The sequence below is a fragment of the Nothoprocta perdicaria genome, unplaced genomic scaffold (assembly GCF_003342845.1).
Source record: "Nothoprocta perdicaria isolate Ctin4 unplaced genomic scaffold, notPer1 scaffold_209, whole genome shotgun sequence".
NCBI classification, from domain to species: Eukaryota; Metazoa; Chordata; class Aves; order Tinamiformes; family Tinamidae; genus Nothoprocta; species Nothoprocta perdicaria.
In genome coordinates, this window is record NW_020455305.1 from 203,771 (window position 1) to 230,326 (window position 26,556).

General features: G+C 40.1%; 1 protein-coding gene across 1 annotated transcript; it reads right to left on the reverse strand.

Moving 5' to 3' along the window:
* SPATA48 (spermatogenesis associated 48) lies at positions 1-25,872 on the reverse strand. Its single transcript, XM_026038368.1, has 10 exons — positions 25,844-25,872; positions 24,955-25,469; positions 18,843-18,925; positions 17,782-17,855; positions 16,991-17,129; positions 16,428-16,495; positions 15,457-15,498; positions 14,939-15,046; positions 3,237-3,344; positions 1-124 (listed from the first exon to the last, which is right to left on the reverse strand). The coding sequence occupies exons 1-10, from the start codon at positions 25,870-25,872 to the stop codon at positions 1-3; spliced, it is 1,290 nt and encodes a 429-aa protein (XP_025894153.1).
* Positions 25,873-26,556: the final 684 nt, after the last annotated feature.

Consider the following 26,556-nt stretch of genomic DNA (forward strand, 5'->3'; position numbering starts at 1 on the left):
TTAAACTTTAATAGTTTGTTGTTGCATCTTTTTGAAACAATTCTGAGGACTAACTGGCGTAAGCATTTGGGAAAAAGGACCCTGGTGATTGTATTGAGTTGAGTGTCCATGTTTTGCTATATACCTGCAGTTATAAAAAGAGAGGGAAAAAAAAGATTTTTAAATTGCATTATTATTATTATATTGGTAAACATCCACCTCTTCATTCCCCTCATTTCATTCTTTATAAACATTAGTCTTACAATATTCAATTGTATTGAATACTGTAAGGAATTCACTGTTGCAGGAAATTCTTTATAAAAGCTTTAAATCTCAGTCTCTGGATAATTTTAACATGTGCTGAAAGACAAACCTCTACCATGGCTGTAAGAAAGGCATGTTCTGCCCTCGCCCCTTTCCCAAGCCTTTCTTAGACACACAGGCAACCGCTTCACAATTAACCTGCATGCAGTCTGTGGGAAGCCAGCACGGGTGCTGAGGCACCACTCTCTCTCCAAAAGACATTAATTTTCTTTTGTCCTTATGTTCCTTCTGGAGATCTCCCATATCTCTAAAGGTCTCCTATGCAACTTACTGAAAGTTTACCCTCCTTGTCTCTAAAACCAAACTAAATTCAGTGTTACATTAATCATTGTGAGGGCATGACATTTTTATACAACTAGTGGCTCAAACAGATTTGTATTTTCAGGGTATCAATGGACAGTTCATTTAAAAAAAATATAAAACAAAACATAAAACATTCTGTCCTCTGTAAAAGCTAGACAGTGCTCCCACAATTTAATTGCACTAAAGGACTGTGAAATCTAATTTTCTCACTTGGGATTACCTAGAAATGCAAATAAAATAAAAACGCACCAATAAAATTTGACTTATAAAAATTCTATTTACAGTCAAAGAGGAAGAAACCGTATGTCTGGTGTATCCTATACAATCCTGTTGAAACCTTATAATAGGTATAAATGATTTTGCTCCACCTCCTGCTGAAACTCCAGGCAATAGAAATACAGGGCAGAAGTGGCTGAGTGCTGCCTGGTCTATCCAACGCTGCTGATCCTTTTGACAGGAACATTTATTAGCCCATGTTAGCAGGAGAGCAGAGGTTCCGTCTGATATTCATAATTGTCTTCAGGGGACTGGACATATTTTGTAGACGCGTCAGATGAAGCAGCTTCAGAAATATCCGACAGACAGAACCCCTTGCTACTTCCTGGGAAGTTATTACAATCATAGCTTGAGAACGATCAAAGGCAGAGAAAAAAAAAATGGGGCATCATTTTAAAAACAGTAAGAATGAAAAAATCTCCCATGTGAAAAGCATGTGGAGAGGAATTAGAGTAGTCTGAGCCCCAAATTCAAAGAATCACCTCTCTTCATCTTCCCACCTCAATCCAACTCAACCTGTAACTGCTGAAATGAGCAGGATGTTTATCAGTGACTGGGCAAAGGGCAAATTGATTGGGCAAATCAAGCATTAAGAACCTCTCCTTCATGGGCATCACTAACGGCTATGAGAGAAACTCTCAGTACCTGCAATATTTTTACATAACAGATCCACTCAGGGCAACAACCCTCAATCCTAACTCCGTGAATACTGTCCTACCCCGTCTGACTGAAAGTCAAACAGGACCGTTACCATCTGAAAACCAGTGGTACCACCCTCAGGGGCACCCAGCCCTCAACCCAGAAAAACTGTCAGTACAATTTTTTGATGTGATTATACCCTCTACCTGTTTCCTATGCTCCCATCTTCAAAAAAAAAAAAAAGAAAAAGGGAGCGGATTCTGCCATGGTTCTAGAAAGGCTCCATTAGCACATGGTAAAACCCCTATTCTTAACATCCACTACAAAATTGAGAAAATTCATCCACTACAAACTACACCCACACTAATGCCTGCAGAAAGTAAAAGGAAGCAACAGATGTGTTTTCTTTTCTTAGATCACCCCTTTTTGCTCTTGATCTTGTATCTGTCTGAAGGCTGCCAGCGATCTCTGTTAAGATGCATTTGTTTTTTTTTTTTTTCCTTTGTCTGTGACATTTAGAAGCAAGTTAGTCTGTATGAGGCTTCTCTGGGTTCAGCTTCATTAGCCTAGAGAACCTCAAAACCCTGCTCTGTATTTTCACTCTGTGTCACCAGCAAACAGACTAGAGGTTAAAGCCTCTTTTCTAAGTATAACCACAAGAGATAGAGAGCAGAGGCAAAAGGATGGTGGATGGCAGATATGGAAGTCAGTGAATTTTGCTCAGTGCTGAAACACTGTAAAAGCCAGACAGTTCCCAAAACTTCTTAAGCCATTTCTGGACACTCTTCATGGGAAGTGTTGAAGAAGAAGTGGGATGGGTTGTGAACAGAATCCTAAAGCCAATTAGGTGATTTAATGGAAGATAAATGTCTGAGGAATACGTGGAAATAGTGCCCTAGATCACTCTGAAAAATAAGAAATCAGGATCTAAGAGAAAGGACAAAAACACGAAAGAGAGGAGAAACACAGTGTTTTAAGTTACTCTCAAGTTTAAAGCTATGCTCATTTCAGAAGTTCTACATACTAACAAAGAAAAATGTCTTTTCAGCTATCCCAAAGTGTCCAGCTCCTTAGAAATCAACAGGACACCTAAATACTTAAAAAATGTGGCTTGCAGTTTTAGCAAGCCCTGCATGGAAAAGCAAGAAAGAATAATGATCATTAAAACACTTCCTGACGAACTGATAGTAGAGATGAGGGGCTCTGATTTCCTACTCAGAGGGTCTGCATCAGTGTGGGGGCATGGCATGCTTTCCCCCTAACTGCATTTGGGGTAAACTCACCGCATTTTAACAAGTGTTTTCTGTACAGCAAATATCCATTTCACAAGGGTTTGCCAACACCATTTTGGAAGGCCACAGTTCTCCTCTGGCATATTTTAATTTTGACATACATGGGACTCTCTCAAAACATATGTGGATCAATCAAAAATACGATCACTTAAGTCATGATTTTGCCACCAAGACTAGAGGTCAGCTTTATCAATGCAGGAATAATCCACATTTTATAAATCGTAATTTAAGACAAAGTTCCAGAAAAATTCTAAAACCACAAGCTGATTTAGCATGTGCAGATACCTAATGCCCAGGGCTCTGTATCTTTTAAGTAAAGGAAACATCATGCTTAATATTTAATTGTTCTTTAACTAAATTAATGAAATTAGGATTTTCCCTGTAACCTTTCTGAAGAAGCTGAAAACTATACCTCATACTTACCCATGCATTCGTGCAATTATTGATGGGGTTGTCGATGGAAGATTAGAATTGGCTGGGTGGGTTGCTGTCCAGTGAACCTTGCCAGTGTACCCAGGGATATTTGGAGTGCTAAAGGAAAAAGTTAAAGCAGGGAGAGCAAGAAACAATAAATTAAATGAATATAGACTTGAAATATGACTTACAAATAAGTTATAAAAGTTAGTGTTTCTATATCCAAGATGAATACGGAATAGAAAATAAAAAAAAAATCAAAAGGCAATGAATGACTGTTAGAAGGTATAAATTGGCATAGGCTTCTTAGGTGTCAGTGAGGCAACTTTATGATGATCTAGCTAATGATCCAACCCAAAATCCTTGGATAGATATGGCAAAAGTGAGCTCTTTAGTGGCCTTTTTTTTTTTTTTTTTTTTCTTTTTTTCCCCCCCTTCTTTTCTTTTTCTTTTCTTTTTTTTCCCCAAATAGTATGAACTCTGGGAATATCTGTATGTTATTCATGATTGAGACTGATATTTCATTTCAAAGAAAGAAAAAGGAGTCACAAAAACCATCCAAAGAAATATTCTTAAAAAATGCGATGCAGATTTAATTGGCATTTGGGTTCCATATTGAAACCTGGATGGAATTAAGGTAACAGACTTTAGGTTAAGTTGTGAAATTTCTTGTGGCCTAAACATAAGTGTGTGTTCCCAAATGATTCTAAAATTCTCCAAGTTTCACCTAGATTTTTTTAGGAATAAATCTAGATGTATGTGTAATACTCTCAACACCACTTAGACACATCAACTTAAATACTAGCTTGCAGCATTGGACTGAGACAGTATATGTCTTTTGGTGTGCTTATTTAACCCTGCTTTTAATTGCAAAGCTAAAGTTGAATGTGAAACTCAAAAAGAAACTTCCTCAAAGACATGGAGCAGAACTTATGTGAGGTAACACAACTGAAGATTTTACTAGGATTTACTGGAAGATAAGGCAGAGATGGACCAAAGTTTAAAAAATTAAAAGGGCAGATCAAGAGAAAATATTCTAGAACCAATTCAAAGAGAGAATCCATGAAGAATAAAAATAAAACAAACTAAAACCCCAATATGGCAGCTTTTTTTCAGCACCAACTCATTCAGAGAGCCTCATTCTGCTCTACACTGACAGCTCAAAATAGGACACCACTGAATTATGCATATGCCCAGGCTGCCCATACACCTGGGGCAGGCGCTCGTGCCAAGCTGCTGCAGCCCCTGAATCAGGTGGAGAGCTGCGACCATAAGCCTGGACTGCACCACTCTCCTGTCGAGACGGCGCGAATGGATGAGAGCAGTGCCCCCCTTAAAACAACGTATATCCGAGGTATTTTTTGGTTCCCATATACTTTGGGCAAAAAAAAAAAAAAAAAAAAACCATTTCCTTTAGTTACAAGGAGTCATATAGAATAGTCATATAGAATTTAGGTGCAGCTGACGAACTGTTTCTCCAAACTAAATTCAGCAGGGGTTGCACAACTGGACACATGTGAGAGGTAGAGTTTACTAGAGAATTAGAGTTTATTAGAGAATTCTAATATGTCCTAGGAAAGCTGGCCCAGAAATTCCTCCCCGGAGTAGCAGAGGTAATGGCACAATCCTGTGCCTGCCTCTCTTGCATGTAATCCACAGTTCTAAACACAAAGGATTGCAGGTGAACTAAACTTGCCCCAGAAACACGAGCAGTGCGTGCTGTCCATACATTCATAGTTGGTTGCAGGCTTGTCTAGGTCTTTGCCTTTTTTTGGAGTAACCTTGCACTTGCACCCCTATATTTACTGATTATTCAATATATACACACATTTTCATACACTGCTATATTCACTTGCTCTGTAGGGTCAGTAAAACAGATTTCTGGCACTTGCGAAGCTGCTACTCATAGGGAATCCCCAAGCAGTTGATGGAGCAGGGACTAAATCAACTCTCTGTGTCTCAACAGCAGCCATGTAGCGGTGACAAGGTGGCCTGAGGGGCTCGTACAGCAAAGGGACATATTTTCACAGTTGTTCAAAACGGCCCGCAGGCAAAATTGACTTTTCATGCAAACACAGACAATTGTCAGTTTAGCTACAGATGAGGTGACGCTCTATAAAAACTGCCCTGTGCACACACAGGGACCCAACTGAGACACACAGACACATGAGTTTGGGGGCATTCAGCCAAATCGGAAAATACGCTGTGATTTGAAGGAATTTTTCAAACTATGAACAGAGTTTTACTGCCCTACATACTAGCGACATCTTTCCTATTAGAAAGAGAGATTCACTTCCTTGGAATTGTATGAGTGTCACAAGTAAAATAAGGAGATCACAAAAATAAAGTCCAAAATGCAACAATTTGTACATATATTTGGAGTTATCTAATGTAACTCTAGAACTGTGGAGATATCCAAATGCACTGTGATGGATAAAATATGATCTTTAAAGCCTGCAAAATAGCAAACTGGCACTCCAAGTAATAATTCCCTTTTGTTAGCATATTTTTCCTGAAGAGAAAAGCACCAGAAATCACCAAAACTGGAGCTAGGAAAACAAAATCAAACTTAAGAGATGACCCAAGAGGCAGATCTGTCCTAAACTGTCTGCTGAAAAGTATTCACAGAAGTTGGTAACTTCATAACATGCAGAAAGGATGTTGCCCTAAAAGAGAAGAGAGATGTGAGGAGAGGAGCCGAAAGTACCAGGATAGTCACTCAGCTTACACTACACTAAGGCAGCTGCTCTCCTGGGAACCTGCAGAGAAGATGCAAAAACGCGCTGCGGTTATGTATGTGATAAAGCAGAAGAAACTGAGGTTAAAAAAATACCCCTTTGGTTTTTTGTTTTTGGATCATGCTGTCTAGCTCTCGTGTGTTTTCGCTGATGAGCTGCTAAACCAGAGTTTTGCTGCTGAAGAAAACAAGTGCCAGGCTGCCACCGAGCAGCACACAAAGCCCTTCTGTGGTCATGGCTGTCGTCATCAAGCTCTCCTTCTGCAGCCATGGCATCTACTTCCCTGTTATCATGTGAACAGCTCTTAAGCACAACCATAAGAAACACATAAAGCGTTAATAGCTGGATCGATGCGAGCTCTAGGATTTCAGGTGGAACGTAGTGATTCTGTGCAGTTCTGTTTTGGTGTTCCTCTGTCCACTTTGGGATGTCTTTTTCAAGATTTTTATTCCCTGGTAGTGTTCAGGAGAAACAGTGTGAACTTAAGTTAGCTGACCATCCACGTGGACATTTAGAGTCATAGGAGACTCTATAGGGTCATAGGAGACCTATATAGGAGATTTATAGAGTCATAGGAGACTCTTAACCCACCCAAGCCATCCACCTACTACACAGAACCCACTGGAGAACCACGGTGTTCGGAAGGAGACGCTGGGAGCGACACTCTACGATCCCTCCTATGCCTTCATGGATCAGAAAGGCTGTAAGATCCTTACATCCTGTCCCTTCATGGGACAGATTCAAGATCCTGCAGATCATTTATACTTCTGGAAAACCTTGTACCTCGAATTATGCTGGGTGGACTGCAGAACATAAGCTCTTTGTACAAAAATTCCTCCCAGTGAATGCAATCCTGAGTCTACCAGCCATCTGCATCCACTAGGCCATCTACTAATTCTTGTTTGTGCAACTACAAAACAGGCCTCTCGGGTCTCATTCACAGTACAGAAGACTCAGCTGGTTTTCACTTCAAATTCCCTCCCAGTTGGACCTATGTGTCACACATTTGTGTCTCCTTTTTTACACCATGATCCTATGTGCCAAGCAGAATAACAATTAAGTTCAGATCCCTCAGAATTGCCTGTCAGGAAACACAACCCATAGTCTCTTGTGCTGGGAAAAAATGTACTTGAAGTCCATCATGAAGTCCAAACAAGGAACAATGTGAAAAAGCAGGATTTTTGAACAAAAAGTGGCTTGGGTTGTATTTCATACTCTTCTCTCTCAAGTATCAGAGCAAGGGAGGGAATGGGTATTCCCAAAAGGATGTGGAATTTCTAAAAGGACAAAAACATCAAAATGTAATTTCCCAGAAATATTTTGGGTCAGGTTCAACTGGAACACTTTGTTTCCACGTTTTTCAGCAGCTTTATTTTGTTCCTACTTTTTCACTGCTTTCTTTAATATAGGTGAATCTTTCAGAAACAAAAACCAATTCAAGCGATAAAATCTTGATTTGAGAAATGTCAAAGTGGGCTATTTGAGCGCCCTTCCCGCCCCAGTGACTCAACCCGGGAAATTAGTAAAAACGGATACCCAGTGGACGAGCTGTCAGGTTCTGAAGAAAAGAAACATTGTGGGAAAGCTCTTGGGCAGCCCATGTAAATGACTCTGCAAGGCGCAAGGCGGGAGAGGGTCTGGCCTCCAGCTAATAACTGCAGCCTGGCAGATTTCTGCGGTAACCTGCAGCAGCGAAGGGATGTGCACTCCGTTAGCTGCAGGCTGACTGCTGCAACATGACTGAAGTCACTACAGATGCACGGGTGTGATAGCAGAGTTTTGCTTGGTGCACTTGGGAAACCGAGAGTAAAGGACAGTTTCAGCAAACGGCTTGGTGCAAGGCTGCGGGATTTGAAAGACTTGAGTTGTTTTCTTCCTGGAAACCGTATGTATAAAGTTCCCATTTCAATCTGCTGCTCGCAGAAATGGATTTTGGTCAGGTCCTATTCTCTTTTACACCTCGGGACACACTTAGGCCTCCTCAATCTCCACTTCTGGAAAAGTAATGCCATAATCTACTTCACCACAGTGTTGTGGCAAAGAACTAGGGCTTCAGAAGTGCCGCTAGGTAAAACAGCACTTGAAGTTAGAGTGCACAGGGATTTGTGTTCCACTGCCATCTACTGAATATTAAGAGAGTTTATGAATTCTGAGTAGAAAGTCTGTGTTAGTGAGTGCTGGACAAAAGGCACACAAGCTCCCATAAAGAGCAACAAGCACATAAACTCTGTCCTAACTGTTCCTGTTAAATTTCAAGAGGTTGCAATACACAAAAGAGTGAGAAATCAGGAAGTTGCTGTGCTATAGTACAAGAGACACAGAAGTGAGGAATGTGAGATCTGCGTAACTTGATCAGTAGGTACCATCGCCGTGTATGCTGCACTGCACTAAATGTCCTATGCTATTACTGTACCTGGTGCATACCCTAAGAGTGTAAGGGAGTCCAGCAATGCCAAGAAGGAAAGAGAATTATTTGTGTCTGTCAAACCAAGCATTTACCAGAGCCCTGCCCATGACTGCTGCAGAGGAAATCCCCACCACCCGCGTGGGAGGCTTTTTTTTCCATTGACCCTTAAAACACCTGCAGAACTAAATACCGCACAGAGCACAGCCTCGTCTCAGCAGCAGCCTGGGGAAGAGGTCAGCTAAAGGAAAAAGCTCATAGCTGTGAGGTGCAAGAGAACTATTACACAAACTTACATACCAATAAAGAGGTTTAAAAATAGGAGGGTAGCCAGTGATTATGTCTGGAACCCACATGATGAAGAAATAATTAAAATAATAATAATAAAAAAAAACAGTTTCTGTATAGTTTCCATAATTATTGGGTTCAAAATGCATTTTGGAATAACAGAGAAGTTTTTAAGAATAGTTGTTAATATCAAGAACAAATGAATTGGGTCACTACTTATTTTCACTGACAAAAAATACAGCATCTCTGAAAAGTGCCCACAAATTTCAGCAGCCTGAGCCTTCCTGGGAGCCAGTGCAGCTCTGCTGCAAAGTTTCCACCTCACCCAAGGGAGCTGAACATTACCTCTAAATTCAGACCTTCCTCCTCTTCCTTGATACACACCTGGGTGGAAGAAGCAGCCCTTTTACAAGGACTTTCTTAAACTTCTCAGTATCTAAAAGTTTTGGTGCGATGCTTGCCAGAGCTTTTGCAGGAGCTCAGCAATCCGCGCTGCACCCGGAACGCGAGCTCTTTGAAAACTCTGGTGCTCACGCGTGGTTGCTGAGCTATTTTGAAAACACGGCCCATTGCTCGTGACAAACTCTTCAGCTGCTTCCATACCTGGTATATGGTCAGCTATATGACATATAAAGTCAACTCACCTTGCACAGCTAAATAGGTATTATAATGAAACATTTAATAACCTAATCAATAAGAAACAAGCAAATTCATAAGCAAGGAAAGCAGTAATCTTTTCAGACTCTAAAGAATCTTCTAAAACAAACTGAAAAGGTCTCAGTTCTGCAAAGTGCATGAACACATCCTCAATTCCACCCCTCTTCAGGAAACCTTGTAAGCAAATGTTTTCAGCTCACTGATTCCAAAGGTTTTACACTTCATGAGTGACAAGAAAAAGAGAAATCAAATACAGGAACAGAGTTTAAAGCAGGCAGACAAAAGGAGACAACTGTGGGGAGAAAGTACAACAAAAACAAACTGGGAAAAGTATCCAAGACAAAAATGATGAATTAAATATATGGAACAACAAAAGCAGTGTGTGGCTGGACACATGTTGGCCAATCTATCTAACAAAATTGCACAAGCAACAACACTCACTGAACATATAAAAAAGCAACAAAGTATTCAATTTGGAAGTCTGTTAGTTTGTGGCATAAAATGCAGAGTCAGGCCTGCAATCCTGCACTGAGACAACTTACTCCAGTGGATGGAGTCCTGAGCTTTATAAAACATAGTCCAAAAAAAAAAAAAAAAAAAAAAAAAAAAGACAATAATAGACTAGAACTGCCTTAAAATATATGTCCAGCGTGCTCTTTCACAACAACGAACAACAAGGACTTCCACAGCTCCCTCATGAAAATGTACACTGGCCACATTAGGCTACTACCAGATCACAAAGATAACTTTGATTCACCAGATCGTAAACATAATTTTAATTAATAATAAGTTAAGTCTCATAAATCACCTGTAGCTGAGCCAGAGCATTTGTGGCATGGCTTTCCCACAATCATTCTCTGTGAGTCTCAGAGGAAAGACAGAAAGCCTTCACAGTAGTTCATGTCCATATGTTTTCCTTTCTATCTCACACAAACTCTTAGAACTATAGCCAACAATTCGTGCTAATTTTACTTTTAAAAAGCATCTGTCTTTTTTAATCAAGTTTAACCTACAGAAAACTGAGAGGAGATCTTATCAACATGTACAAATACCTGAGGGGAAAATGTAGGGAGGAAGGGGCCAAGCTCTTCTCAGTGGTGACCAGTGACAGAACAAGGGGCAATGGGTACAAATTGAAACCCAGGCAGTTCCATCTCCATGTGAGGAAGAAACTTCTTCCCTGTGGGAGTGACCGAGCCCTGGCACAGGCTGCCCAGGCAGGTTGTGGAATCTCTTTCTCTGGAGATCTTCCAAACCCTGTGCCCCATGCTCTGGGTGTCCCTGCTGGAGCAGGGTGGTTGGACTAGATGATCTCGAGGGATCCTTTCCAATCTCCACCATTCTGGGATTCCATGATTAAAAAAAGCACAGCCTCAATAGTTTAAAGTTCAGAATTTGGCAAATTAGAGTCTATTAAAAAAATACCAAACCCACAGGCTGAGACTCAGGGTATATGGAGTTTCACGCCTAGCTCCTATAGATTCCCAAGGGTATTTGGCAGGCTGTTTAATCCCACTGCATCTGGATTCCCATCTGTAAACCTTCCAAGCTGCACAGCCAGCACCTCAGGGTAGGCTCTGGTGTGCTGTGTAAATATCCAGCGCCTTGTTCACTAGGCTCATCTTGCATTAGGGGGTTTTAGGCTCCACTGCAGTGCACAACATGACCTTTATCTCCTTTCCTAACTCCCTGAGAAAAAGAAAATTTAAAAAAAAAAAAAAAAAAAAAAAAAAAAAAAAAAAGGATGGTTTTCTGTTCTGCCAAAAGGAAGAGAGGGTGGGCACAAAAGGAACATAGAAAATATGCCCAGGTTCACCACTCTTCCTGTTTGTCTCTGCAAAGCTACATGACAGATGACTCTTCAGCTAGTTTCAGCTTTCCACCTAATTTGACTTTCTTGCACAGCCTGGGGAAAAACAGTGTCTCCCTCCAGAGAGCTGATGCCTGAAGGCTGATGTTGTTGCCCGAGTGCTAGGGGCAGGAAGTGCAACTGCTGATACCCCATGAAGCAGTGAAAGTGCCTGTCTGCAGCGAGACTTTTTCATTTTACAGATTTGCAAAGGCTTCTAAATCCCAGGGAAATCTCTTGCTTCTCAAGGATAGTGGTGGGAGTTTAGGAGCCTTAATACCTTTGTGAATGTGTCCAGAACTACAGGCAAACAGGGGGTGGGGGGGAAGAAAAAGAAGAAAAAAAAAAAAAAGAGGAGGAATGACTTTTATGTTGCTTTGTAATGTTTTTCTTTCTTCTACTCAAAATCATAGCAAGCTTGATGTGTGACAGATATACTCTAAGAAGGGTTTAATAGTTAGGGTTTTTGTTTGTTTGTTTGTTTGTTTGTTTTCTGAGAAGTTATGAGTTTCCAAGATGCCAGAACATTTTAGGTCTCAGAGGACTTGCTTTCCAGGTGGCCAGAAACCAGTAAAACCCATAGCTCCACTCACTGATAGCCAGGAAGAGGACACAGCAAATGCTGGAGAGGGTGCTACGGACCCTGGGGCTCAGGCACGTGAAGCCACATGGACACCAAGCAGAGCAACGAGCTCCAGAGCAGCCGTGCCCTGTTTGCAGCACAGCACGCCCAGTAGCTCCGACCCCTCGAAGTTCCACAGCACCAGCAATAAGACATGGCAGAAGCAAGGCTTAACAGCCCCATTAACTTCCCTACTAGCTCTGAAATCTCTGCTGTATGCTGTACACACAGAGGAGAAATCCATGGACTCTATATTTTTTAAAACAACATTTGTCAAAAACCTCTTTCTAGTATTTATGCTCTAAATCAAGCAGCATCTAACTTGGTTAAATGAAGGCTGAGAGACCTCCCATGACCTATGTTATGCAGCATATGCAATCAAACAGAATAGGGCACAACATACATAAAAGCTTACTATTAACGGGTTTAATTACAGAAATATGGGTAAAACTCAGCCATCTTACAGGGCAGCACCTTTGCCTGTGAACAACTCGCATTAATGGCTTAGAAGAGTGATGTGCTGATGCCCACAAGGATGGCAGCATCTCCAAACAGGAGCTGCAGTCTCCCCAGAACTGATGGGAAAAGCAGAAATGAACGGAGCTGAGTGGGAGCTCCGAAATTCTAGCCACCTCCAAGCCATAGGCTTCCCTCCACCAACAGGGAATGTTGAGCGCTTACTGTGCCATACGTGAAGCCAGGCCCAGCACCCTGCACTTTGTTCACAACAGAGAGGGAAATATTTTTACAGCTTTTTCCCTTCTGCTTCCCCCAGCAGAACTTCTCTCCTGTAGTTTCCTCGCAAATTTGGGCTACATAGGAGCACTGGAAACACAAAATGGAAAGACCTAAGCAAAGAGAATAATCTGATAAGAGAAATAAAACACGTTCCTTTCAGACATGCTCTCCAAAGCTTTAAGAAAAATTGCTTCTTACCATCTCAACCTGCTGAAGACAACTCTAGAAAGCTTTAAAGACTTAAAATGTTAACCTTAGAATTTGAAAGTTTACGATCTAAGCCAGAGCACGGAGGCATTTTAAAGGCATTCAGGGGACTTTTGCAAACTCAAAGGACATCTAGTGGCTAAAGTTGAAAATCACATTTTTCAGCATTCCAGTATTGAAGCCACACCACCGCACCGAGGAATGACGCTTGCTTTTCCACCCAGCACTCCTGTGCTTTAATACTAAAGCACCAGGGATGCTTCAACTTGAGAGTAAGCCCTGTCTTGCAAACAAGCACGGTCTTCTGGGGGCGAGGACTCTCCAGAATGGAGTTAGCAGAAATTCCTGGGTCCTGCTCTAAGCCTTGAAGGTAATACAGTAATTGAAGGGTATAGGCTAATTTACGATTTGATCCTTTTTTAAGGCAATTGCACATCAAAAGACAGAAGCTGGTATTTCAGTAAGAAAAAGCTGTGAATCATTGGTAATTAGAAAAGCTGAAACGCTATTTGTTCTGAATTTGGTAAGGAATTTGTAAAGAGATGGTATTTTTTAAAAGAGTTAGACACAGCTTGATGACATCATTAATGGTGCTTTATGCATATCACATAATAATGCTGATACTCAACCTTGTGTCTTGCTTTTGCAGAATGATGCACTACACAAGTCGATAAACTATCCTTTCAAACTATTGCGTTTTATTGTAATAAATTTTATTGCAATAAACTTTATTGCAATAAATAGTTCGAACTATTGTACCTTAATTTTGTCCCACTATGCTTATGGAAATTATGTTTTTTTTTTAATTAGCAAACTTATCTTAGCAGTTTACTATACAAAAGTAATAACAAAAATAGATATTCAGATTTAGTATTGCTTTGAATTTTCTGGGTCTTATGCACATCCTTGTCCAAAATTAAATTTAATCAAGGGCATGTGCAATTGGGTACTTTTAACAGGCACTGCTTTCAAAAGCAATGATCTTAATTGTCCCTAGGAACATCAGTAAAGAATTTAAGTGCAGCTGTCATCCACAGAACTTCCCCTTAGCCTGCACCATTGACATCCAGAGGTAAATCTTCTATTCCTGCCGCTGGGCATTTATAGAAATGCCTGTGTTAGGCGGTTTAACCACACTAGGAAACACAAGCCAGGTGTTTTGGGGCAAGGCCTAACTAGCAGATGTGCACAGACTAGCTACAGATGCAGCCCTTTTTTAGCAGAGAAGGGGCAAAGTGCCTGCTTTAAACCTTGCTGGTACAAATAAACCAGAAAAGTTAACAGCAGAAAGGAGAATATACTCTCATTTTTGTCAGAGCCTGATGAACATGAAGAGTTCATTAGACAAAGGTCTATTGCACTGGCCTAATCACAGAGAAACTCGACCTCCCAGGACACTCGGGGTAGCTTCTGCTCTGGCCGGTTGGTCTGTTTAAATCATTCAGTACTAGCTAGAGGTCTGGGTCAATTGAGTCACAGTGAAACTCTAGGATCTTGAAACTCCACCCTCCATATCAGCAACATGGTGCTTGGAGAAATTTATATGAATGCGTTGGCTTCATTTACATTGCTGCAAGCATGTTCCTCTGACAAAGATATTTCCTTGAGAGCCATTTTGCAAAATTTTAGGTAAATGCTGTGACTTAAAAGTGAGGGAGAAAGAGAAAAAATCTGAAAATGTTTTGAATTTCTAAAAATAATGAAAAAAAATAATCAGCATTTTTAATTGAGAAGCTTAGTGCATGGTGTTAGGAGTGTAATTCTCTCTAACACATCTGTGTTCTATGAAGAATTCATACTTAGTCAAGACAGGCTGCATGTTCGTTTACCCTAACACAATAAATGGATAAAATCTATAGTATCACCTTAATGCAGATCTCTCTGTTCATCTTGTATTATCAGCTGACTCGACTAATTCTGTACATCTAAACAGAATGGTACCTTAGATCCATATATATCCACATTGACCCCTGCAGTGATGACTGTAAGCCACCTGTTGCTGACTCAGTTATTGAAAAGGACTCTTCATGATCAACCTTTAGAGTACCTGAAAGCCCATTGGGCTTCTTGAGTTAACAGAATCTCATTCAAGTTACTCAATAGAGCAAGGTGAATTCCTCCTGCACAAGACCAGACAGGATTTTTTTCTGATTTCAAAACTATAATTCAAGAAGTGATACAAAAATCATGCTAGTAAGGAGAACATACTGTGCAGAGTTTGTGTAGCGAGGCTTTGAAGTTCGCACATGAGCAAGTGTGATTAGGTCCACGTTGGCATTGTCAACGTCTTCAAAATTTACTGCACCAACACAGCCACTGTTTGGATAGAAAGGAAATCAAATATGTACATTATTCATAGCACAGCTGGTAAAGGCAGCTGAACCACATACTGCATGCTCCAAAATTCTAGTTATTTATTAAAATGGTCCACGAGAAGAAGCATGGAGATGAACTGCCCTGCTAGCCCAGTGTGTCCCAAGATGAAAACAAACACCTGCTGAACTTGCAGCACACCGCAAATGACAGCTCTAATACATATGAGCAGAAAGGAGTTACCCACAAGCAGAGAAGACTCAACACATCTCCTCCCTTGGCACCAGAAGAGACCTTAAGAATAGATCCCACAGTCCATGTACAAGTCATGCTATAGAAAATGGGACAGATGGGTTGCGTGGGCTAAATCAAAAATGTAGAACGTGGAAAGGGCCCAAGGAGATTGTACTTACGTGTAGGATGGGATATGACAGGTTCGAGAGCTTGGGCTTACACTGTTGAAGACAAAATATATCAATCACCTTTTTTTTGCCAGACAGAATAGTCTACTAGAATATTTATGAGGTCCCAAAAGAGAGGTGGTGAAAAAGCCACATTTTTTTCTTGGAATGATGAATGCTCATTTGAATTGTGGTAAAAGACCGTGATAAATGGTTAGGTTGGCATATATGCTAGATGACCCAATTCAGCAGGCAGTCTCACCTCTTAAACCCCCTCCCAGGTATGGCCTTCAGTTTCTTAGTGCTGCGTAAGAAAGTTTCCCTTGAAAAGGCACTTCTCCTCCAGTAGCACTTCCCATGTTCAGTTTGGGGAAATTACTGGAAAATTTACTATTGGGCTTGAATTTTCTTCTTGCTCTGTCCAAAAGAGCAACATCCCAGAAATGGTAAGGACAGTATGTTCTCTCTTCCTGCCACCCTGCACAGACACTTGCCTCTCTCATTGATTGCCACTTTTGTCCAGTAGCGCACCCACTTACTGAGTTTGCCCAAGGAAACCAGGTCTGGAAGTCCTAGTTCTCCTACTTTGCTTTGACCACATCTCTACTTGGCTCACTAGCTGAGTGCTCTGACCTTCCTCTGTCACCCTTTACCGAACCAGACACATTCTGAGTCTAGCGTTTTGGAGTGTACAGAGCAAGGGAGAAATCCTGGTATTTGTAAATGTGTCTTTGCGGTGTCTTTGTAAACACACTGCCTCGGTGAAAACTTAAATGTGTGCAGTCATGACATAATGATTAACCTTACAGATTCCTTCCATTTCCTCTCTCTCAGGAAAAGCACGTTGGAGTATAATTTCCATATACCCATTGACTGAATATCTTAACTTCTGCATTACAGAATGCTCATGAGATCAGTCTGCATACAGACTTCATGAAGGAAGCACTTAGAAGACTCTTATGTTCACGAGAAATGGTACTTACAAAACAACAGGTCTCTCTGGAGAGGTAAAAGATCTTGTCTGAAATCGGTCCCATAGGCCTCCAACAACCTAAGACCATAATCAGATGCTTCTTGTAAGGCAATATCAGCTAATTAATGTGGCTCAAAAGATTTTCATGTGGCTACCTCCAGTGAGATAAACTCACATGGGAAGGATGATCCATGCAGATCCAATTGCAGGACCAAATTTTAGCTTAGTAAAAATAATTATTACAAATAATTATCACAAATAAACTAATTCAACATGATATTTGTTATGCTACAGCATCATTCACATGAATCATTTTTTTCACTGATATTCTTGTCTTCTTTTCTATTACTGTGTCTGCCATATTCTTCTGCATAAATTCCCAGTTTACAGGGAAAAAGGGAAAAAATATTGAGCCATTTGAGGCAATTACTGGAGTGTTCTGTTGACTTTAATTGCTCACTAGGGACTTTTTATTTGAAATCACTACTGTGGATTTATATCTATGATTGACAAAATTTAGGCTACACTTCATTAGCAAAATCTATAAACAGTTTAAAGAAGTTTTTCACTGACTTGGCTTAATTCAGATTCAGAATTGTATCTCTTTCTTGTGAAATACTGGGAAACAGGATCAGCCATCACTTCCACTGTTGATTCCGGTGGCTGGATTTTGGAAGGTAAAATATTATCCCAAGGAACTTCTTCATAACCTCTAGAGCAACAATAAGACACAAAAGTTTCCAATACAATCATTACTGAATGCCACCTGCAGCTAGACAATACAAAATTCTACGACAAATACAGTTGTGGAAGAAGTAAATGTCTTTCTAGTCTAAAGGAGAGTGAAAATCCCGGAATTGTATATTACTTACTGGGGAACAAGCAGCTATGGTTCAGTGTTTCTCATGTAAGACATCACTCCCTAATTGGAAGTAGAAGCTTATCTTGCAACAAGTGCCTTGTGCTGACGGGATGTATTTTGTCCAGGCTTGAACAGTCAGTTAAATGAGAATGGGCTCCTCTAAGTGGCGATTAGACACCAGTCACACCAGCTCATGACAGGCACGGAAGACAGATGTCCCCGATCCCCTTCTAGAAACTCCAGTCTCTCTCCACTGCCCATAGAGGAAGTAGAGAAGTTTTGCACAGACTGAACACAAACTTTCAGGTAACTAAAGTTAGTGAGATGAATCCCATGCTAAATAATTGTTACAATACCAGAAGTTCAGCAAGGTAGAAAATTCCATTGCATTCTTATAAGCCTAGCTCCCTAGAGATGCACAACAGCAAACAGTGATAAAAGATAAGGTAAAACACAGACAAAAACTGTTCTTAAACTGTTCTTAAAAGAAATAGTCTCTCACCTTTGAGTACTTGAACTATAGAAATAGTTTCTTGCTTTTTCTTCTCTCAAGCTAGCAGGAGGATCATTTGATTTCTAAAAGAAATGGTCAAATAGAGAGCTGAATATATTGCCAATCAACATGCTATGATTGCTTGTTCAAAGAGTACATATCTGTGTTTTCTTAGTTTAGAATCTAATTTTGCATCCAAATGTGAAATGCAATTTCACGTTCTTCACTAACCAGTATTGGAGTGCCAGAGCAGAGCAATTTCTGGAAATTTAGTTAGGAAGTAAAATGTAGTATGAATACAGGTTTAAAATACAGGTAATATGAATACAGTGGATACAGGTTTAAATACTGTAGTACAATATCTTTGTCTCTCTGCTCTTCTGCAATGTAGGTTCTCATCTGCTATGCTACTTACAAAATGGCATAGCACACATGCACTTTGCAGTCCCCCAGAAATACCTGATGGATTGTGTGTTTGCTGCTGTTCACGTGGTCCGAGTTAAAGAACTCTAAATATGTGCAACATTTTAAGTACTAAGAATAATATGCTTTGCGTTGAAGGACGCATTATATCATTACATTCTCACTATGCAAAAGACTTAATCAGACTTGTGCTGTGGAAGTATGGACGTCTTTTTATTTACTAATTTTTTAGGACTTGCCCCAGACACAGCAGTAACTAAGCATTAAATATGGAAGTACATTCAATAGGGGCTTCCCTAAATATTAATATAATGTCAATTATACTTTTGGAATTTTTGCATATTTCTATTTGTATTTTTCTTTAATTCTGTCTGCAGTTACATACAAATGATATCAGTAGTATCAGTCCTACATTACAGTCTAAATAGCCAGTAGAAAAATAGAAAAAAATAAAAATTGGTCACAGCTGAAAACTGATTAGCGTCAACAGTTACCATACAGCTTAGTGAAACACAGTGCTTATTTCACTATATCTGATTGAAGATGTGAAATAGTAATCACTGGCAAAAATAAGTTAAATGGAAGACAAACTAGAAGTGACATAATTTAAATGTTTTGCATCATTACAAGACTATTAGACCTCTTACCTTGAGACTGGGGTTCACATGAAATGCAAAGATCTGGTTTTGGTTGGGTAAAGCAGAAGCAGCTTTAACTGGAGTCCTCCAACCTGAAAGAATGGATTTCTTATCATCTTAATCAATTTTCAGCAATCTTTACTGTTTTAAATTAAATGAAAATAATCCATGGCTTCCCATAAAAATCCCAAGTTCACTTGAATGCTGAAGTTCATTTATTTATTGTCACCATTTTGAAAGGAATTAAGAATTTTCACAATGAAGATGACATTAAGTGCTAAATAAAGCCACAGCATATATTGCTATGATTTGGCCAACTTCCCATTTGTCATGTCTGCCTGTATACACATGCTGATAACCAAGCCAGCTGCTGCCAGACAGAAGGATGGTAAAACGCCTGAGCTTCATCTCTGTCGTAAAGAACACTAATAAGAATAGAGATATAAATAAATAAAATAAATATAGAGACATATATGTCCCTGCCTAATTTGGCAAAAAAATTCCAGTGAGGGCAAAGATTATTGGGAGATCAATAGATAGATGTATAGAATAAGTGAAAACAAGTTGTTCCTTTAGGGAAGCAGGGTAAGAAACATAGTAATCCTGTAAGCAAGCTAAGAGATATATATAAGAGCATCATTTAAAGAGCTGTACCACTAAGCGGCATAATGCTTTGATGACTTTGGAAAAGGCGCACTTCTAAACAGCATTGTTATATATTGTCGATATGGTAAAGAAAGGGTATCCAGACATATACCCATAAGACCACTTTCTGTGGACATCAGGATGTATTAGTATCCAGAATGTACTACTCAAGTAGTTTTCAACCTTCTTTTTATTTCCAAGCTCTCTAAAAAAAATCCATTTCAGATGAAAATCTCTATTTAGCAACTTTGAGCTAACTCATAATAACAATAATAACACTCTATTGCCAGTTAATTGTAGAAATTTTTTATATATTTTGGGGAAAAAAAAATTCAAAGACTAAAACTTGAAAACCATGTTGTAGGAGGCAAAGTTAGTTCCTGTGTCAAAGAACTAATTGCTCAAGGTTTAAAATAAAATCACAGTTTTTGACAAATGCTAAGATTGCTAATATCCTAATGCTATATATAGATATGGAAATAGTATGAGCTGTTTATAAAAGAGCTTAATGTGCAGTGTGATATAATTACGTTGATGCTTTTCAGAAACTTAGCAGGAATATAAGGAAATTTGTACCATGAAGACTTTGCAAGCTGATTTACTGTCTAATTAAAACATTTTCCTTTAGAAAATGTCTCCTAAGTAGGCAATGACCTTCAGGAGACATGGTGGCTGCATCTTCATTGTCTTAGGCCAATGTAAACTTCTCTCTGGAAATACATAAAACTTTTGTGGGAATGTTTCTAAGCAGTTTTATTTCTGAAATGTTGTAATTGCTTAATATGGATATAGACTAGTGCCTTCTACAGTAAAGAGGTAGATATGGTCAAATATGTCCATATGTCCCAGGAGTTGCAATAAAATATTGTTACTCTGGTTTATTTATTAAAAGGGCAAAGGTTGCAACCATTATTACTTGTGTTGTATATGTAAAACACTCATGTCAGCTCTACTGTCCATAGAAGGACATGATATAATTTTAGGTTTGGCCTGGTGATTGTGCACATTCTAGAGACCTTTGCTCTTCCTCTGTGTGTTGTAATTTGCTATCTTGACACTACTGTCCTCCTGCTGGGATGATTAATCTTCTATATTTTATTTCTTCTTTTACCTTCAGTGGAGAAATTCAGCATCATAATGATAATAATTCTTTATTTTAAGTCAACGTTTTACAGACTTCAATGACACTACTGCTCAGTACACAGGCTTGAAAACAGCATGGTCTGTTCTGGCCCGAGTTGGGAACTCAGTGGCTCTGCCACTTTTAGCCACCAAAAGCTTAATGATATCCTCAGATCCGTTTTATTATTTTAGCTAGTCATCCTTTTTCCTTTTGCATTCCGAGCCAGAGGCTGAGGGTGTTTTCATTCAGACTTTAGAGCTGTTTCCCAGAAACCACGAAAGCCTGAACAACTTTTTGTTTTGTTTTTAAAGTGAAAACTGAGATTCTCAGTGCCACAGCACAAGGACCTATGCAAAGAGGATTGACAAAACAAAGTCTCCTGAGCTTCTCTGCACCTCATTCTCACCTGAAAATTCTGCACTGCATTTGACATTGTATCTTTTTTTTTTTTTTTAAATCAGTTGGAATACTAGGTTCATCAGAATATGGGAATACAATCTAAAGAGTTCACAGGAAACTCTTCCAGATTCATGTGCTTTAGTTCTTGGGTAAATTATTCTACTTCTCTTTATATAAGAAAACAAACATAACCCACTGACATTACTACTTCTTTCAGTTTTCTTTTACTCCTTTTAAAGGAATTAAAGCTACAAACCACCCACCGAAAAACAATTTTACATAAGCATGAAAAGAACAGTTTTGAAATACTTTCCAATATATTGGAAAGACATGCATGACAAAAGAAGTAACGCAGAAAAAACAAAGCTTTTAAAAAAGCAAAGACCTCTCTGCTAGTGAAAAATGAATGCAGAATGAAATACATGATTGTATAGACCTTAAGCAATCAAATCCTTACTGAAACCATATTTGTGTTTTATGTAATGGTACTCAGCCCACAAGAGATTACCTGGGGGTTTTATGCATTATTTTCTGGATGAGCTACTGGCTCATTAGGCAGTATGCTATAAACATTTCAGTGTGTGATGGATAATTATTTAATAGCACTTTTTACCACTGACAGGTATGCTTATTCTACTGTAGGGCATTTTTTCATTGTTAGTTAACTTGGTTTATATGCTCCGATGGTTATAAGCAATACATATTATGATTATCCCTGAATTATTATTTTTATGGTTAAGTTGCACTTTTTTTCTCTTTGCTTTACATGTTGTTGCTTCTGATTTACCTTTCTTTTTTCTTTTTCTTTTGTTCTTGTTTTTCTTTTTTTCTTCTTTTTTGTTTTCTTTCTGAGGGCAGATAAAAATCTTTTACTCCCCTAAGTATCTGTATTACAAGCTGAGAGGCACCAGTATTGGCTTCAATTAGTTTGAAACATAGTTTGAAAGGCTAGAATCCTACCTTGATGTCTCACATTCAATGTACAACATAATCCTGTATGATCATTAGACTAGAGAAAATGCTTCTTGCTTCAGAGGAGAAACCCTAGGGAAGAGAATTCTTCCTAGTGAGGACCAGGGAGTTAAAGAGGAAATGCTGTGTGCCCAAAATTTCCTCAACAAGTCAGCAAGACAGGCTCTGGCTTCTTCTCTCAGAGAAGAATAAATGCTGGTGAATAAATGCTTCTGTAGGTGCTCTAGGTGTCCTTGCTTGAGCAGGGCGGTTGGACTAGATGATCTCTAGAGGTCTCTTCCAACCTCAGCCATTCTGTGATTCTGTGGAAAGCCTTGTATGGAGCAGGTATGAAATGAAGGAAAGATCTTCATGTGGATATTTAACTGGTTAGAAAACCAGAGAAGGAAGGGATAAATGATGAGTTTTCAAGGCAGATGGAGATCACTGGTAAGAGATGCAGAGATAACCCACCTGTGTTTAAGACACTGTTGTTTAACATATTCACATACTCTCTGGAAAGGGGGAGGTGTTGAAAGTTAGGTGATAGGTTCAAGAAACAATTGGATATTCATGAAGAAAAATCTATGAATCTATGACTACTACAAAGACACCAGCTCCAGCTCTGGAAATGACTGGTCTGCAGATCATGGCAGGATAGGAAATGACTCTGGGTAAGTGTGATGACATGATACCTGCTCTGTTCTGATGCCCTTTGCTAATTATCCACTGCATAGGATGAAATGACAGGTCTAAACACGGTCACTCTTACAATGGCATGAAATAACTTTTCATTTCTTAGAATAAAGGTTAATATCAAGCCAAGGGGTGAACACTATTTTTTTCCATTTCCTAGTTTTTGAAGAAAACTCTATCTGCAGGTGCCTAGTCTTCTAATGGGAATAAGAAGTAATTTCTGCTCTTTTCTTGACTTACCACGTCTTGATTCTGATTCTTCCTGCAATCCCCACTTCCAACTCTGTGCTAAGCCATGAAAAATTGAGTACTATTAAGAAACTGGATACGAGGGCATCACTGGCAGGTTTCCAGGCACAAATCCCGCATGGCCTCCTAAGCAAGGCAAAGAAACTTGAAAGCACGTGGAAATGGGGACAGAATCCTGTAGTCATGTGAATGACAGAAGGGGACTCTACAGGCAAACCCTGTCAGCTCTTTTCAAGACCTTGTCTTCTAGCACTAAGCACTTTTCCTGTACTGAGGGAGAGGAATACATGGAGAGGAACTCTTAATCTATATCCCTTCTCTGTAGGCTCTGACTTTGGGGTCTTAGAAAGCCTTTCTCTGCCAGTTTAACTTCACTTAGGGCCTGACAGTTCCATAAATTTGTTCTGACCAGCAGATATAAAAGGCTGTCGATGCAGTCTGATGCAGGAACTGTGTTGACAAGCCAAAGCCAAAGCCAAAGCACTGCATTTTAACACATGCAGAAGCTCTCCTATATGGTGCAGATGTTTTATACACCTCTGTTCCTGTTTTTCTGGGTTTATTTATTTATTTTTTTATTTCATTCTTGACAGAGTGCAGAAAGTGACTGCAGAATTTGCCTGCACAATGCATGACTGATCTCTTTCAGCAAACTTCCCCAAACAGCTTAGCTGTGGAATGTTTCAGGACTGATATCTAGAGAGATTAGCAACTTCCTTTGCATCATGTGTCTGTGGGTTGGTAGCTGGGTTCTGCACTGCACTGCTGAAGTCTGGAAATTGTTTAGGCAGTCTTGTTGGGGGGAAAAAAAAAAAAAAGCATCTTTAAACTCAAAACTCCTTCTTTATCTGTGTGCACACACTGGTAATTGAATACCTGTGCACCCAGCAAAATGTGTAAATGAAAACTGGGCTTGGAAAAATATTTGCAGAGCTTCTCTTAGAAAACTGATGCTGGATTAGACAGACTTGCATACCTCAGACCTTGCTTGCCCTTCACTTTTCCAGAGACTTGCAAGAAAGCAGCTGACCATCTCTGCTTCATTCCTGAGACCTGATTTCATATGTAAATGGCAATCACAGTAACTGGCAGAGAAAAGCACAAATTATGTGGGATGAACATGAAGAAAGGGGGAAGTGGGTAGAACTTTTATTTTTTATCCTTTATGGTTTCTTAGGTTTTTTATATAGTAAAATGGAGTGAGGAGCTTATTTATATTTCTTTATAAATAAACTAAGTAAAAACAAACCTATCTCTGGGACCTTAGAATGTTGCCTGGGTTCCCATACAATTTTGTTCTAGCTGTAAACAGCATTTCTTGTTGTAAATTGGTTGAATCTGCTATGCCTTTAGAAACGCGCTGCTCACTACTAATAATGTCTGCCTTTACAAGCTCTGCATGGACAGCTTTACTTTCCAGAACTTTTGTGGGACTCTGGCTTTAAATATTAACCCCAAACGTGAATTTGCTTTGGATTGAAAATGGGGAGAGTTTCCATTCTGATGTTGCAACTAATATGAATCAATCAGACACAATTCTAGGTGAACTTTGAGCAGATTATGATGGCAGCCCTAAAGGATTCCTGCTGTCTCATCAGACATTGGAAGAGGTCTTAAGTCTGCAAACTGCATTACAATTTGTCAGGAAACACCAAAAGACACAGAAAAATTCAAAATTCCTCTTTGGAATAACAGATTATTTCAGTACGTACTAAAGCAGATGTTCATTATGGTTTCTACATGTAACTTCTTGATCTACATAAATAGGTTTTTAAAATATTACTTAGTTTCAAAGATTTGGATTTCTGGAAATGCTCATGAGATTGTGCTGTCTGGTCCCTCTTGTTACAGCAGGGCCAATGAATCATACAAACGCTCTAGTGCAGTTGCTACTTTCAGTTTGAATGTCCAGTGTGAACATATCTTACAAGGTTCTTCTTTCAGAAACTTGGTGGATGGTGTTCAGAAACTGGTTGTATTCATTTATCAAGCACTGTTTTTGGGCTGGTTTATTTTATTTTATTTTTTTGCAGGGTTATGATTAACGCCTCGCTTTACCTCCAAGTCGTGCCCTGATGGAAGCGGCTGGCACGGCCCTGGAGTTCCACCTTCTGTCCTGGCTGGTTTCCTCCAGGAGGATCAGCCGCCTCCTGTGGGCAGCCTGGCCTCTCCCTCCTGACACGGGGACCCGCTGCTGAGGTTTCACATCGCTGTAGTCCACCAGGGACTCGATAGCATTTCCAACGCAGGGCTGCAGCTCAGCATCAGCTCCTGGACTCACAAAACCCGAGCAAGGATCTACTAAAGACACGTCATCCCGGTGTGGGAATAAAGGGTAATTCGGCTCTCCTGCGCAGGTGTATGGGTTGAATTTGAGGAAAGATTTACTGTCTCTCTCTTCAAAGCTGGCATAGTCGTGTCTGTCCTCAGGCCCTCTCACAAAAGGCATGCGCATCTTCTTCAACAGCCTTCGATACTGCTGGTGGTCCATCTTGCAAAGTGGTCCAGCTGCCACCAGGACTTCGTAAAAGGCACCTTGCTGCCTTTCAGCTCCACAGGAAATCAGGGTCAATCTCCTCCATCATTCTTAAATGGCAGCAGACCCCACAAGACACCAAAATTCCCTAAAAGACTCCCACTTCTTCACTCTTCCGAGGTCTTTCCTAACAAACCCAAGTAAAACCCTCCAGAAGACCAGTGCAAAGAAACCATAAAGGACAAGTCCATTTAAAGCCTGACTTCTCTCCTGAGAAGAGATTTATCAGGTAGGGCATGAACAAAGCACAAAGCTGTCAAGTGAGCAGAACCCCCTGTTGCTTGGTAACGTGGGGAACCACCTCACAAGGTGACGCTCCGTGGTGTGACGGTACCACGCTGACCTGGTCCTTCAAGGGCACACAGCTAGTCACCTGAAACATCTACTTTCCTGAAGCGACACTACATCTACCTACATCCCCGAGAGGCGGAGCTTTCCATTTTCCCAAGAACGACACTGTCTCTTTGTTGAAGTATTTTAAAATAAGCTGGTCTATTCACATTTGGACAACAAATATGAATTGCACTGATGCATGTATATTTAACACACATATCAAATGTATCAGATTTGAGTTGGTGAAAAGATATGTACCAAACTGATTTGACTTTTGTGTGTAACGAGCCTTCAAAATGCCACACTGGAGTCTCTATCTACCTATGCTCAGTAAGGAAGGTACCAAGTAGAGGTAATGTATAAACCAAGTAGGTTTATACATTAGAAATAACATCCAGCACTGCAAACCAACATTTTCTCCCACTGTTTACTTCCTCCTGGACAGCTTTAGAAAGGGTGGGCAGGAGAGGCTATGCCAGGAGACAGAGCTAAGGCACAAGATGGAAGTGCCCCCAAGGATTTATTCGTGTTTTTTCTGCACTGATTTTTGCCCATGAAATGTAATTAAAGTGCTCCCCTGGATTTTGTCGACTGAAATTCTTTCCTGGGAAAGAACCTGCTGCGAGATGGGGTGTCGGGACTCAGTGTGCACTCGCAGGGAGGGCCGGGGCGGCCACAGATGTTTCCCCGGGGGTTGAGGATGTGAAAGCCGGGCCCTGGGAAAGCCCCGCCGCGCCAGGGCATCCCGGAGGCGGCCGCGCCGCGCCCGGCCCCGCGCTCGTCGCCACGGC

Coding starts and splice junctions, on each gene's coding strand:
- SPATA48 (XM_026038368.1), bottom strand. CDS start 25,872: ATGGAAAGCTCCGCCTCTCGGGGATGTAG. Junction 17,130..17,781: donor TATAGTTCAAGTACTCAAAG/GTGAGAGACTAT, acceptor TTGTTGCTCTAG/AGGTTATGAAGAAGTTCCTT. Junction 125..3,236: donor ATAATTGCACGAATGCATGG/GTAAGTATGAGG, acceptor TTATAACTGCAG/GTATATAGCAAAACATGGAC.